Here is a 13,510-nt window from a genome sequence, read left to right as displayed (position 1 = left end):
GAGCCTGGCACTAATGGCCTTTTCCCCACAGGTGATGAGCATCTTGAGCAACCCCAGCGCAGTGCCCCCGCAGCCACAGGCTGACTTCTCCATCTCCCCGCTGCATGGCGGCCTGGACTCGGCCACCTCCATCTCAGCCAGCTGCAGCCAGCGGGCCGACTCCATCAAGCCGGGAGATAGCCTGCCCACCTCCCAGGCCTACTGCCCACCCACCTACAGCACCACCGGCTACAGCGTGGACCCCGTGGCCAGCTATCAGTACGGCCAGTATGGCCAGAGTGAGTGCCTGGTGCCCTGGGCATCCCCCGTCCCCATTCCTTCTCCCACCCCCAGGGCCTCCTGCTTGTTTGTGGAGAGCTACAAGGTGGTGTCAGGGTGGGGACTGTCCATTTTACAGATGGAAAAATTGAAGTCCAGCAAGACAGACCAGTTCACCTAAAATGACACTGAATTGGGCAAAATCCAGAACATCTCCTGGCTAAGCCCCTGCTATGGGTCCAACAGAAATATAATACACAACACAAATATCACTTAACATTTCTAGTGGCCACATTTTAAAACATAAGAAGAAACAGGCCAGGAGTGGTGGCTCATGCCTGTAATCCCAGCACTTTGGAAGGCTGAGGCAAATGAATCACTTGAGCCCAGGAGGTCGAGACCGGCCTGGTCAACATGGTGAAACTCTGTCTCTACTAAAAATACAAAAATTAACCAGGCGTGGTGGCACGTACCTGTAATCCCAGCCACTCCAGTAGGTGAGGCACAAGAATCACCTGAACCCAGGAGGCGGAGGTTGCAGTGAGCCGAGATCACGCCACTGTACTTCCAGGCTGCGTGACAGAGCAAGACTGTCTCAAAAAAAAAAAAAAAAAATTAAGGAGAAGAAACAATGGAATTATGTTTACTAACATTTTATTTAACCCAGTATATCCAAAAGAGTATCATCTCAAAATGCAATTCATATATAATTATTGAGATATTTTACATTCTCTTCTTCATGCTATGTCTTTGACATCCTGTGTGTGGTTTACACTTACAGCCCATTTTAATTCGGACACTGAATTTTCAACAGAAATATTTGATCTGTATTTAAATTTCACATAGCTTACAATTGAGAAAATAGACTTACACACCCAAAGTGTTCCAAATTGTAAGTTTTCCAACCACTAAATAACCCAATTGAAAACTGGTTTTTGACTTTAAATTAGTTCAAGTGAAATCGACATTTGAAATTCGGTTTCCCGGTTGCACTAGCCGCAGTTCAAGTGCTCGGTAGCCATGGGCTGCTGGTGGCCACCGTGCTGGACAGCTCAGTGGGAGACCCTGCCCTTTCTGCCACAGGGCATGGGAAAGCTGTGTTTCCAGCTCTCTCCTCCACTCCAAACTCTGCAGTGGTCCCCTGCACCCATCCCAGCTGCTATCCCCTTTGTGCCTTGCCTTGAGGCAGGGACCGTGGACCCTCAGACCAAAGGCTGGAAAACGCAGGTCTGAACACAGCCTCCGCCACCTGGCAAGGCCAGCAGTAGGGCAGGCCCAGATGGGACAGGGAGCCAGAGGTCACCAGTCACTCTTCCTGCCGCACCTCCCTGCAAAGGCCTCACCTGCTGGTGTCAAACTAATCAGAAGGGCGTGTGGCAAGAGGGTGAGGCCCCATCCCTGAGGGCATCCTCTCCCCCAGCCCAGCCCTGGGCCAGCCTTTCTGACCTCTGCTTCCTGCCCACCCCCCGAACCCGCTCCTCCTCACGTGGCGTTAGCCTCCACTGCCAAATGAGGGCCAGCTGTGTTGGCCTCCACCTCCCAGCTGTGTTCACAGCCCTTCCTGTGTGTGTACATGTTTGCGTATGTGTATGTACACATGTGTATATGGGTGTTTGTGAGTACATATGTTGGGACATGCTACAATTCATGTGTGTGTGTGCATGTGATGCATCTAGTATTTCAGTAGCCATGTGTTACTGCATGCATATCTGCATATATGTGAATACACGTATGTGTCATTGGGCACGTGTGAGCATATGTGTATATGACTTCACATGTGTGCACATAAATGAGCATATTGTGTACACGTGATGTGCACATGTTTGTGTGTATGAACACATGTGCACACACATATGTAAGTATATGTGTCTGCTTAAACAAACATGTTTAAATGTGCATTCAAGTCTGTACATATGGTTGAGTGTGTCTTTATGTGTGCCTGCATGTCTGGCGTAGGTATGCATGTGTCAATTTGTAGATATGTATAATGAACACGTATGCGTGTGTATAGATGCATATGAGTGTGTAAATGTGTGTGCATGTGTATAGCCATGCATTGAGACATGTACACATGCTTCAGTGTGTCTGTGATTGTGCGTTTAGGAGTACCTGTGTGTGGACACACGTACTGTGTGTGCAGTGTGTAAACAGGGGTGAGGGTATGAGTGCATGTTTGGGTATGTCATAGGTGTGACTGTGTGTACGTGTGTATGGATGTACATCTGGGTGTAGACATACACCATGTATAACTGTGTGTGTGTGAATGTGTGCGTGGGGGTCTGCATGTATATTTGAGAGCAGGGTGCACGCATGTGCATGGGAGAATTTCCGGAGGGTCCCAGGGTGACCTCCTGACCCAGTCCATGTTCCTGGGCATGGAGCAGGGCACACATGCTCTTGATAAATATTTTAGAGTGACCTCAGCGGCAGCAGCAGCACCGGCCTGGGGCGGGAGTTAGTCACACCTAAGCTCGGTGCCCTGCTCCAGGGGGGCCTGCTCAATTCGGAAATAAAATTAACCCCAAAGTCAGCATGGGGGCGGCAGGGGAGGGGATCAAAAGGGAAGGGGCCTAGGAGGCGAGAAAGGAGGGTTTGTTCTCTTGCTTGGGCAAAGTCTGCCAGAGCAGCTTCCTCCTCCCCCACCTCCCCCAACTCCATTCTTCTCTTTTCCATCCTCTCCTTCCAGTCCCTTCTCCTCCTCCTCTCACTCCCCTTCCAGCTCCACCCCTGCTGCCCTGGCTTCTCCAGGAATAGCTCAGAGCTCCTCTTGGCCACATTCTCCAGCCCTCCCCAAAGGGAGCCCCACACAGACCCCACCTCACCCCACAGAGACTCCAGGCCTGAGCTGAGAGGGAAGGACTGGAGGAAAAGTCCCCTCCTCTGCCACCAATAAGTGTGGGCCAGCCACACCCTTGCCTCTCTGAGCCTCAGTCTTCCCATCTGTGAAATGGAGGCCACAGATTAGACTCAGCCATCTCAGAGTGTTTCCACTGCACCACCTACCTCTCCTTTGGCATTTTGGAGGCCCCGAGACACATCGTGTTCCCACTAACCACTTGCCCCACATCCCTGGGCAACTTAATCCATCTGTGGCTGGGATGCCCCGGCGTGTGTGCAACAGTCCCATGTCCTGGACTGTGCCCGTGTACGCCCAGGTCCACCTGTCATCCCTTGATGCCTGTCCTCTGCCCAAGTTCATCCCACAGGGCCCTGGGCAAAATGCGTGCTCCTCATTCATGTCATTCTCTAAGTTATTTGTCCCCAGGTTGCAGGTGCAAAAACGAGGCTCAGAGAGGCTAGGCAGCTTCTCCAAAATCCCACAGCATGGCAATGGTGGACCCAAAGTCTCCTAACTTCAAATCACAGATTTGTGGAGGCCACTCAGCAGCGATACATACCTGAGCCCACCCACGCGTGGATTCACGTCCACAGCTTCACATGCACCTGCAGATGGACAGATGCACACGCAGAGAGAGGGGTTTATATGTGAGTGTTCACTAATGTGTAGACACACAGCTTTAAGATATAAATATACAAAATGTGCATGTGTAAAGGAAGGAGGAATGGCCATTTATTGAGCATCTACTATGGGTCTGGCATTTCATCCTCATGCCACCCTATGCAGTGCACGTGGTTATTCCCATTGGATGGATGAGGAACTGGGATCCAGAGAGGCTGTTTGCCCAAGGCCTCCCGACAGGCCATACCAATGTGTACACAGCCACACCTGCAGCCTGGTCCCTGGAGAACCACCTTCAGGTGTGCATTGAGCGAGCATACACATGGGCCAAACCCTTAGGCCCCAGAGTCCTCCTCCTCCTCTCCGTGGGCTTCTCATCTTCCCAGGGACACCTTCACTCCTTTCCCTGCTCTGGCCATTGTCCATCCACCTGTCTGTCTTCCCTCGTCTCTGGAGGGGTGGGGGCAGGGGCCCAGGGATGGGGCACATGGCAGATTAATATGGCCCTGGTGTTCCCAGAGGCCAGGGCCGTACTAATGATGGGGCTGATAGAACGCAGAAGTGTGAAAAGAATTTTAATAGATCTGACAAGTCTAATAAGAATTTGTGTCTAGAAGGGTCCTCCTCTGGGGCTGCGAGCTGACGAGGCGCTGACGGCTGAGATTGTTTACCGGTTGGCATCACCACCACATCTCCTGCCAACTCCCAATTAATCTAATTTGAGACATTTAGAGCCCAGGCATGGGCACGAGGCAGAGGAGGGGAGATGCGTAAAGACAGAGGGACAGGGAGGGCCGTTGACGGAGGCCATAATAAGAAATGTCACAGCCCTGCCCTCGCTGGCCCTTCAGCTCCACCCCAGGGAGAGGCAGGCTCTGCAGCCTGTTGGGTGCCCTTGAAGTTGGCAGGGTCATCAGGAAAGTTTGGCTTCCTGGTGTTTCCTTGGCTACCTAGACAGAGCCTGGCAAGCTCCTATTGTGTGCTGGGCCATGGGCTGGTTGCTGGGAGAGGCTGACAAGGATAAGGCACACGGAGTGGCCAGAGGCACAGGCAGGACCAATGCAGGCTCCTCCATGACACGTGTTGCATGTGACTCTGGGACAGTGACCTCTGTGCCTCAGTTTCCACATTTATAGGAGAACACTCATACCTAAAGCACGGGGCAGTTGAAAGAAATGGGTGTGGTTATGCCTGCCAGCACACAGTAGGTGGTCCACAAGTGAGGGTGCTCGCTTTGTTGTTCTCATTATTATTCAAAGCCAGCGAAAATTAGAACGACCATATTTACCCAAAGGATAGGAATCAGTGTATCAAAGGGATACCTGCACTCCCATGTTGATTGCAACACTATTCACAATAGCCAAGATATGAAATCGACGTAAGCATCCATCAGCGGATAAATGGATAAAGAACATGTAGTATATATACCCAGTGGAATACTATTCAGCCATAAGAAAGAATAAAATCCTGTCATCCGCAGCAACATGGATGGAACTGCAGGTCATTTTACCAAGTAACATAAGCCAGGCACAGAGAGACAAACATCACATGTTCTCATACATGGGAGCTAAGAAGGTTGGCCTCATGGAGACAGAGTCAAATGATGGCTACTAGAGGCAGGGAAGCGGGGAGGGGGATGAAGGGAGGTTGGTTAATGGGCGCAAATATACAGTTAGATAGAAGGAGTAAGTTCTAGTGTTTGATAACAGAGTAGGGTGACCACAGCTAACAACAATGTATTGTATATCCCAAAATAGCTAGAAGAGAGGACTTGAAATGTACCCAACACATAGAAATGATAAATACTGGGCCAGGCTCAGTGGCTCACGCCTGTAATCCCAGCACTTTGGAAGGTCAAGGTGGGCGGATCACCTGAAGTCAGGAGTTTGAGACCAGCCTGGCCAACATGATGCTGTCTAAAAAATACAAAAATTAGCCAGGTGTATTGGTGGGCACCTGTAGTCCCAACTACTTGGGAGACTGAGGCAGGAGAATTGCTTGAACCCAGGAGGTGGAGGTTGCAGTGAGCCGAGACTGTGCCATTGAACTCCAGCCTGGGAGACACAGTGAGACTCCATCTCAAAACAAAACAAAACAAAACAAAACAAAACAAAAAACAGAAAAGATAAATCCTGAAGGTGATGGATGCCCTAAACAGCTTGACTTGATCATTACACATTCTATGCATGTAGCAAAACATCACAGGTACCCCAATAAATATGTGCAAATATTATGTATCAATTGTTTAAAAAGTCAGAGTTCTCAGCCCACCCACAGGAATAGCTGGAGAGGTTGGTGCGAGAGGCTGGCATGGTGTGAAGTAAGGAGGGGAGGCAGTGGCTGCTGTGACTCAGGGAAACTGTCACCTGCCTTGGCGGCGTGCCCTTGGACAGATCGCTTATATTGCCTGGAGCAGAACATGGGATCAATGTAGAATTTGGGGTGTAGAGCACCTTGTGCACTCTAAAATGCTGTGTATGTACAAAGGGTTATTCTCTAGGAGTCTGCAGGGGTGGCTGGGAGCTAGGCTCAGACTGCCTGGGTTTGAATCCTGGCTCCGCAACTTATGAACTGTGTGATCTTTGAAGTGGTGCAGTCTCTCAGAGCCTCAGTTCCATCATCTGTAAGATGCAGATACCACCACTACCAGCCTCATAGAGTTGTTGTGAGATTTAAAAGGAAAATGAGCACAAAATGCTTAGAACAGGACCGGGATAGAACAAGCTCACTGTAAACACTGGCTCTTCCTCTTTCTATTCCTACTGTCCCTCTAAGAATGAGGCTTCTTAACGGGACGGACTCTGGAGTCCGGGTAAGGCAGGCTCCCAGTAGTAGAGTTGGTGTGGCCAGGGCTGCAGGGTCCCCCCAAGGCCAGAGATGGGAATGGCCCTACCCTCACACAGAGGAAGGGGCAGACCCAAGACAGGGCCAGGCTGGCTGCCACCAACTTTGCTTTACCAACTGGGAGCCTGGAGGCCAAGTGACTTCAGAGGAAGGCTGGCAGTCCCCCGGGGCTCAGCTCAGACCCTAGGCAGACTTAACTTTCCTCTCATCACCCACCCTGGAGCCTGGTAAGCAGAGGGGCACAGGGTTCAGACACTCCAGAGAGACCCCAGGGCATTTGCACATCCTTTGGGAATGTCGAGGGCCAAGCCCCTGCGTGCTCTGTAACCACCATCTTAAAAAACACTGTCTCACTTCATCCTTATAGCAGCAGCCTTGGAGGAAGCTGGACTTTGTTTTCCCCGTTCTGCAGACAAGGAAGCAGGTCTAGAGAGGTCAGGTGATGTGCCCAGGGCCACAGGAGCAGGAGGTAACTGGGACTGCAGCCACCTCATCCACTGCTCCATCTCCTCCTGCCTGCATCAAAGGCCGTGTTTGCTTACTAAATCCCAATCCTAGTCTTCCGCTGCTTCCAAACCCACATCTCTCGAGCTCACAATGTGCCAGGCACAGTACTAGCTAGCCACTTTGTACGCATTTCTCCTTTAACCTTCATAACAGCTCCTCAGATAGGTGCTGTCATGATCCCCAATTTACAGACAAGGAAACTGAGGTTTGAATAGATGAGGTGGGATGCGCCAGATCACACGTTAAAAGTTGGCATGTGCAGGATTTGAACCTCCGTCATTTGAACCACTAGGCAATACGGCCTCCCATGGCTCAATGATTGGCACTGCCCACCTGGCCTCCCTGGCCTCGTCCTCAGGCCATGCCTATCACCTTTTGGCTCCACCCACCTGCCCTAGGCAGAAACCTCCAACCTTGAGGAAGCATGTAGAGTGCTACAAGGTTCCCTGTGGGCAGGTGACAGAACAAGTGTTGAGCCAGGCCTCGTAATTCCTAATGCAGTATTCTTTCCGTCTTCCTCTTGCTTCTGGACCCTACAGATCCCAGGGGTTTGGACTGGCCACAGCCACAGCCACAGATCCCAGCTTGGGAGGCAGCATCCCTGTGCCTCTGGAGGCCTTGGCCACACCTCAGCCAAATCATTTGGTCAAGGCTGATTTCTGTTGTAGCCTCAGAAAGGCAGAATTAGTACAGTCAAGACAGAACACATGTACATGCAGGTCAAGGGTCATCCCTGCACATACACACATATAGAGGCAGGTACCTGGCTCAGTTGGAACTCACCTGTACACAGTGCCTGCACGTCCACTGGCATTCCCAAAGTTCATCTATTCACAAAGGTGCATACAACTCACACATGTGCACATGTGTGTGCAAATGTTGCTCTTGTGTGGACATTCATGTGCAGGCCAATTATTCAAGGAAATTCTTGTTTCCGTTGTTCACACACACACGATGCACCACTCTCAGGCACATACACCCTCAGACACTCATCTATCTCCTCTGGGTGACCAGATGGACAGAGCTATAAATCTCAGCTCCCTGTGTATCTGTGTCCTGGCTCCTTCTGCATGGATTCCTCAGCTTACCCTTAGCCACTCTGGCCTCGCAGCAAAGGTCTTGCTTTGCCTTATCTGTAAGCTGGGCACAGATAGAAAAGGCAGAGAGACCTTGCCCTCATCATTATCTGCACTCAGAGATTCACAGGGCCTTATCCATAGCAGGTGTATGTAGTGGGCTTATTGAGGGGTGGTTAATTCTTTTCTCAGCAATGTGGATAATCTTCTGTGCCTCCCTAGGAACTTACCAGAGAGCTGGGCACACAATGCATTAAATAAATATTTGTTGAATGATTAGAGAGGAGGTGAGAGAAAGAGCTTCATGAGGAGATGGATAGATGGAAGGATGGATGGATGGACAGATGGATGATGGATGAGTGGATGAGGTATGGATAGAGGATGGATAGACAGAGGGATGGATGGATGGATGAAGGATGAGTGGATAGAAGGATGGATGGATGGATAGATGGATAAATGGATGGATGGAAGGACAGAGAATGGATAAATGAATGAATGGGTGGATGGATGGATGGAGGGACAGAATGGATGGGTGGATAGATGCATGGATATGGCTGGATGGATGAGAGGATGAGTGGATAGAAGGTGGAAGGATGATGGATGGATGAAAGAAAAGATGGATAGACATGGATGGATGGATGGATGGATGGATGTAAATAGAGTGAATGGAAGAATAAACAAAAAGAACCTCGGTTTCTAGGAGAGTCTCTTCTTTTTTCCAGCTGCTGTTGATTATCTGGCCAAAAACGTGAGCCTCTCCACCCAGCGTCGCATGAAGCTTGGGGAGCACTCCGCTGTGCTGGGACTCCTGCCTGTGGAAACTGGCCAGGCCTACTAGGGCCCCCGGGGCGACTTGCCCCAGCCCAATTCCCAGCCCAACCCTGACTGACCCTTGAACCTCCCAGCCTTGCCTCCTCATTCCCCTGGAGTCCTAGGGGGCCAAGAAAGGAACCCACCTGCTTCTCATCACCGGCCCCCTGGAGGTAGACAGCCAGCTTGTCACTCAGCTGTGGTTAGGGATCCAGAGTGATGCCCTTGGAGTCTGCTCCCCACTTTCCCCAAGGAGGGTTTCTGGTCAGCCTGAAGTCCTCCCCTGTCAAATCCCATGGTGGTGTCTGTGCCATCTCAGGCATGGAGATCAAGGCCCACCTTGAATACCTTGGGCACCCAGAGGAGGATGATGCCTGAGAGGAAGTCCTGCAGCCCTTTGGACCCAACTCCAGCAGGTGCCCTAGCTAGAGGTGGAGGTGAAGTGTTCAGGGCTACTCTCAGCTGGATGTACTGGGAGCCAGCCCTCCAAGGAGGTTCTCTGGCTCAATGTCAGACTGGCAGCCCTTTCCTCCTCTAGACATTGGGACTCCAGCAGAGAGGGGACCCTGGCTTTGGGGTCTTCCCAGGGGAGTCAGCAGAGGGGCAGGCTCACCCCCACCCAGGAATTTGAAGGACTTCAGAACCCTCCCCAGACACCTCTACTAGGTGTACGGGGAAATCTAGCACAGTCAGGGAGACTGAGGAGGCCAGGAAGAGGCTTAACCAGAGGGTAAGGGCACGTGGGGGTGGGGCTTGTCAGCCATGGGCCTGCCCAGGATACAAGGACCCAACTCAGGCTTCTGGAAGCAGAGGGCTCTTAGCCTGAAGCCCAAGTTCCCACCATGTCCAACCCATCTGGGGCCTGGGGAGCCCACAGAACTTTTCAGTTTCCTGCATTAGCTGAATCAGATGAGATGGGGAGGGGATAAAGTCTTGAGGATACATGAGTAGAGGAGCATGAAGTGGGCTCAGAAGGGACTTTCACAACCAGGTCCCTTTGTTTGTGGGAGGGCAAGCCTTTGTTGCCCAAGGCTTCAGCTCTCTGCCTGCAAGTCCACACTCCAGGGAGCTGAGATTTTGCCCAAAGCCTTCCGCAGAGGCCCGAGCCCATCCTTACCATGCCTCATCCTCTAGGAAGAGGCCTCCATCTTCCCCAGACCCCTTTCAGTTTCTGGGGATGCAGAGAGCTACCCTCAGAGCTTTGGAGGAGGGTTCTAGACTGGACATGGATTGTTTGCCCCACAGACAAGACGATTCCCCCTGGTATGTTGTTAGGGGCATATTGTTGCCCTGCCCAGAGTGGCATCTTTCAATGTTGCCTGTCTTAGCCAAGAGGTCCCTGCCTCCTGATCTGGCACAGCTGAGCTGAGGCAGATGTGACCAGTTTCCAAGCTACCACCCCTGAGCAGAGGGCGATGTCAATTCCAGAGGAGAGGGAAGAGGCATCTTCCTTGACCACGCCAGTGGCCTCCTGAAGTTCCATTCTCTTAAGAGCTGGGACCTTGGGGGGATGATTCAAACCCCTGATTCCTCCTTCCTGGGAACTTTTTATCACCTTTACCTATTTATCAAAATCATCATACCTATTTACCATCACTGTCGCTGTAGTCTACATTCCATCACCTTTATCAGGTGCTGCTGAGTACAAAGTACTTGGGACGGGAGACACAGCACTGAATTCACAAACATTGGGCCAAACTGCTTGTCCCCACCTGGGTTCATGAGGCCACCTCTTTGCTCAATCCATGCCTCTTGCCCTCAGCCAACAAGACATTCCTAGAGGGAAAGGGCTGCTGCTCTGGAAGTCAACCTGAGTTCCTCCCTCCTGGGGAGCTGGGTTGGCAAGATCCTGGGACAGTCTCCTACGTGGACGTCACCTCTGTGACGAATGTTCACCTGGTTCTCATCTTCAGACTTGGTGATATCAAGCCTGTCGTGGACCATGGCCAGGCTGGCTCATATCTCTGGTTTAGAAAAACCAATGAATAACTGGAGACAAATAGACTCTTTGGTAGCGGTGGACACATGTGACCCATCAAGGTCAACCAAGGTTGCAACTGGAGCGTCCACTGCAGGAGACTTTTGGTTCTTCAAGTTCGGGACAAAAAAGAAGACTCTGTTGTCCCTTGGTAACCCAGACCCTGCTTTTGTAGCTATCATAGCAGAAAGCAGCTCTTCCTGAAGACCACTCTTCATCCACATTCCTTGAATGGCCAATCCTTCCACCTGGAGGCCTGGCTCAGAAAGTGTCTGAGTCTCCTGACACCCTCTGTGACTCAGGAGCAGGGATCTCAGGCAGGTGACATCAAAACCATCCAGTGCCATCCCCAGGAAGCGACAGTCCAATGCTAGGACCAATCCCAGATGTCTGATCCCGATGGTGAAATGGAACCAAGACCTGCTTGGGAATAAACCAAATGATTTCTCATAACGTTGAACATAAGTTCTCCCAAGCCATCATCTTGGTAGAAAATGGGACTTATTCCTTGAGGGGCCCCACCCGCTTCAGAAAGAGGCCCTTGATCCTGATAGGTTCTCTCTAAAACCCGTATATTAACGTGTCTGGCCAACTTGGGTCATAAAATTCAGCCTTGTGTTGGCAGCTCGAAACATCACCAGAGAGGTGATGTTGAACGAGAGACACAAGGCCTCCATCTCTTTGGGGTTGAACACAGCCTGAGAAAGAAGGCCTGGGTTCCAGTGGCCAGGCCATCCCAGGTACAACCCCCATCCATCCCTGTAAATAGAGTCTGTAGCAAAATAAGAGCTGCTTCCTCCAACTTATCACAAGTCGCTGTTGTCCTCTCTAAGGGGGACTCTCTTTTGAGTTCATTGTACAATAGTTGGAAAACGTGGTGATGTGCTGTTCGTTTATAGAAAGTTGACTTTTTATAAATATATATATATATATACTAAAAAAGGAAAGAAATCCCCCACAGTGCGTGTCGTGCTAGTGCCAGAGACCATCTGTAGGGATATATCTTCATATTATGTGTTTCAAATTATGCATTCCAGGCTCTAGTGGGTTCTTTCATTCTTGTTCCTTTATTTTTTTCATTTGGCATTTCTCTCTTGCTATATAAAGAAAAAAAGAAGTGATGTGTAAGAACCAAGCTATGCTTTTGTACTTCCATTTTATACTTGATTTACCTTTGATGGTCTTTTGCTAGAGGAACACGAAAGGGCAGAGCAAACAGAGAACTAGGGGGATAAGAGAGAAGGAAAGAAGAATGGAGAGAGAGGTTTGCCCAGAAGGACAATGAAGAGTCAGATTGAAATCTGACTCTGGCTTGAGAACAGGACAGATCCCAGAGTTTGACCACTCTGCCAGAATCCAGTGTTTTAAGATGGAGTTGGTGAAGTATCCAAGATTTTGGATCCTGGGACTCAGTGAAGCTCCATCAACCCAACTAAAAAGATGTTCTCTGGGACCTCTTTCAGGCTGATGTTCTTCTTGTCAAGCTCCCAAATGTGTCTCGCACTGTTGGACACTTTTTTGGGGATACACAGCTCTTCTCTCCTCCCCTCCTGCAGAGGCACCAAAACCAAGACCAAATGGGGGTTCTCCAGCTGGCAACTTGAGACGCTCCGAGACTTCCGTGTATTTGATGCTTCTTCAAGTCAACCCTGACATGGCCAATTCCCTGACCTGGGAAATATCTACATAGCACTCTAGATCATTCCTTCTTCCTAGTAACTGCAACTTTGTTGCTTCCGTGTTTGACTCACAGCCATTTTCCCCCATGCAGAAGTGAGTGGGTGTACGTGAGGGTGTGAGTGGGGTGTGTGCCTGGGCGTGTGGGCGTGAGGTGTGTGTTTAAATATAATCACACCATAATTTATTCAGCTATATGGAGTAGTAGATTAGAAAGAGAAACTGGTATTTGCTTTAACTACCTGCTGCTTGTAAGCGCTTCCTCTGTAACTCAGGCGTAACTGTTACACATTAAAAGAAATTAAAAGCATTTTGAAGGTTTCGTGTACTCAATTCATTGTCATTATGCAGCTGCTCCAAAAGGGGCTCTGAGGGGTGTCCAAGAAGCCTTTGGACCTAATTTAGAGGATCAGGGCAGAAACTGTGTTTCTCTTGCTCCCCACTGTGTCCTCTAGTGCCAAGCAGCTGCAAGATTTCTAGTGAATGCCTAATCAATATTTGATCAATGGATGCTGTTGCTTTAAGCCTCTCTGTGAGCTCACAGAAATAGCACAGTGTCAAAGAATAAGGTGAAACTTTAGTTCTCTTCACCAAAACAAACTTTTCCTGCGGCTAAGCTTAGAACCTTCAGTGGCTCTCTCCTGTCACAAGGGATTTTGGAGGTAGAAGACAGCTCAGAAACTTACATATTGCTTGGAAGCATACAGGGATTCTGGGGCAATTTTCTGGTTTTGTTCTTTTTTAGAGATGGGGTCTTGCTATGTTGCCCAGGCTGGAGTGCAAGGCTAGTCACAGGTGTGATCATAGCACACTAAAGCCTTGAACTCCTGGGCTCAAGTGATCTTCCTGTCAGCATCCTGAGTCGCTGGGACTACCAGTATGCCTGGCTCTTTTTGAATT

The 13,510-nt window shown here is 50.1% G+C and overlaps 1 protein-coding gene across 4 annotated transcripts in view; it reads left to right on the top strand.

The window, feature by feature from the left end:
* Positions 1-12,920, top strand: part of PAX7 (paired box 7) — a 117,944-nt gene extending 105,024 nt beyond the window's left edge. For 2 of the 4 annotated variants that reach the window (XM_011934043.1, XM_011934042.1), the window contains exon 8: positions 32-530. In XM_011934043.1, the coding sequence (XP_011789433.1) occupies positions 32-439 (408 nt within the window). In that variant the 3' untranslated portion in view covers positions 440-530. Of the gene's footprint in view, positions 1-31; positions 531-8,867 lie in introns of those variants that run through there. The other 2 variants (XM_011934044.1, XM_011934045.1) reach the window with 2 other exon arrangements.
* The last annotated feature ends 590 nt before the right edge of the window (positions 12,921-13,510 follow it).

Source organism: Colobus angolensis, unplaced genomic scaffold (genome assembly GCF_000951035.1).
Source record: "Colobus angolensis palliatus isolate OR3802 unplaced genomic scaffold, Cang.pa_1.0 Scaffold130, whole genome shotgun sequence".
NCBI classification, from domain to species: Eukaryota; Metazoa; Chordata; class Mammalia; order Primates; family Cercopithecidae; genus Colobus; species Colobus angolensis.
Note: the sequence above shows the minus strand (reverse complement) of the source record. Positions and strands in the feature narration are given on the sequence as shown.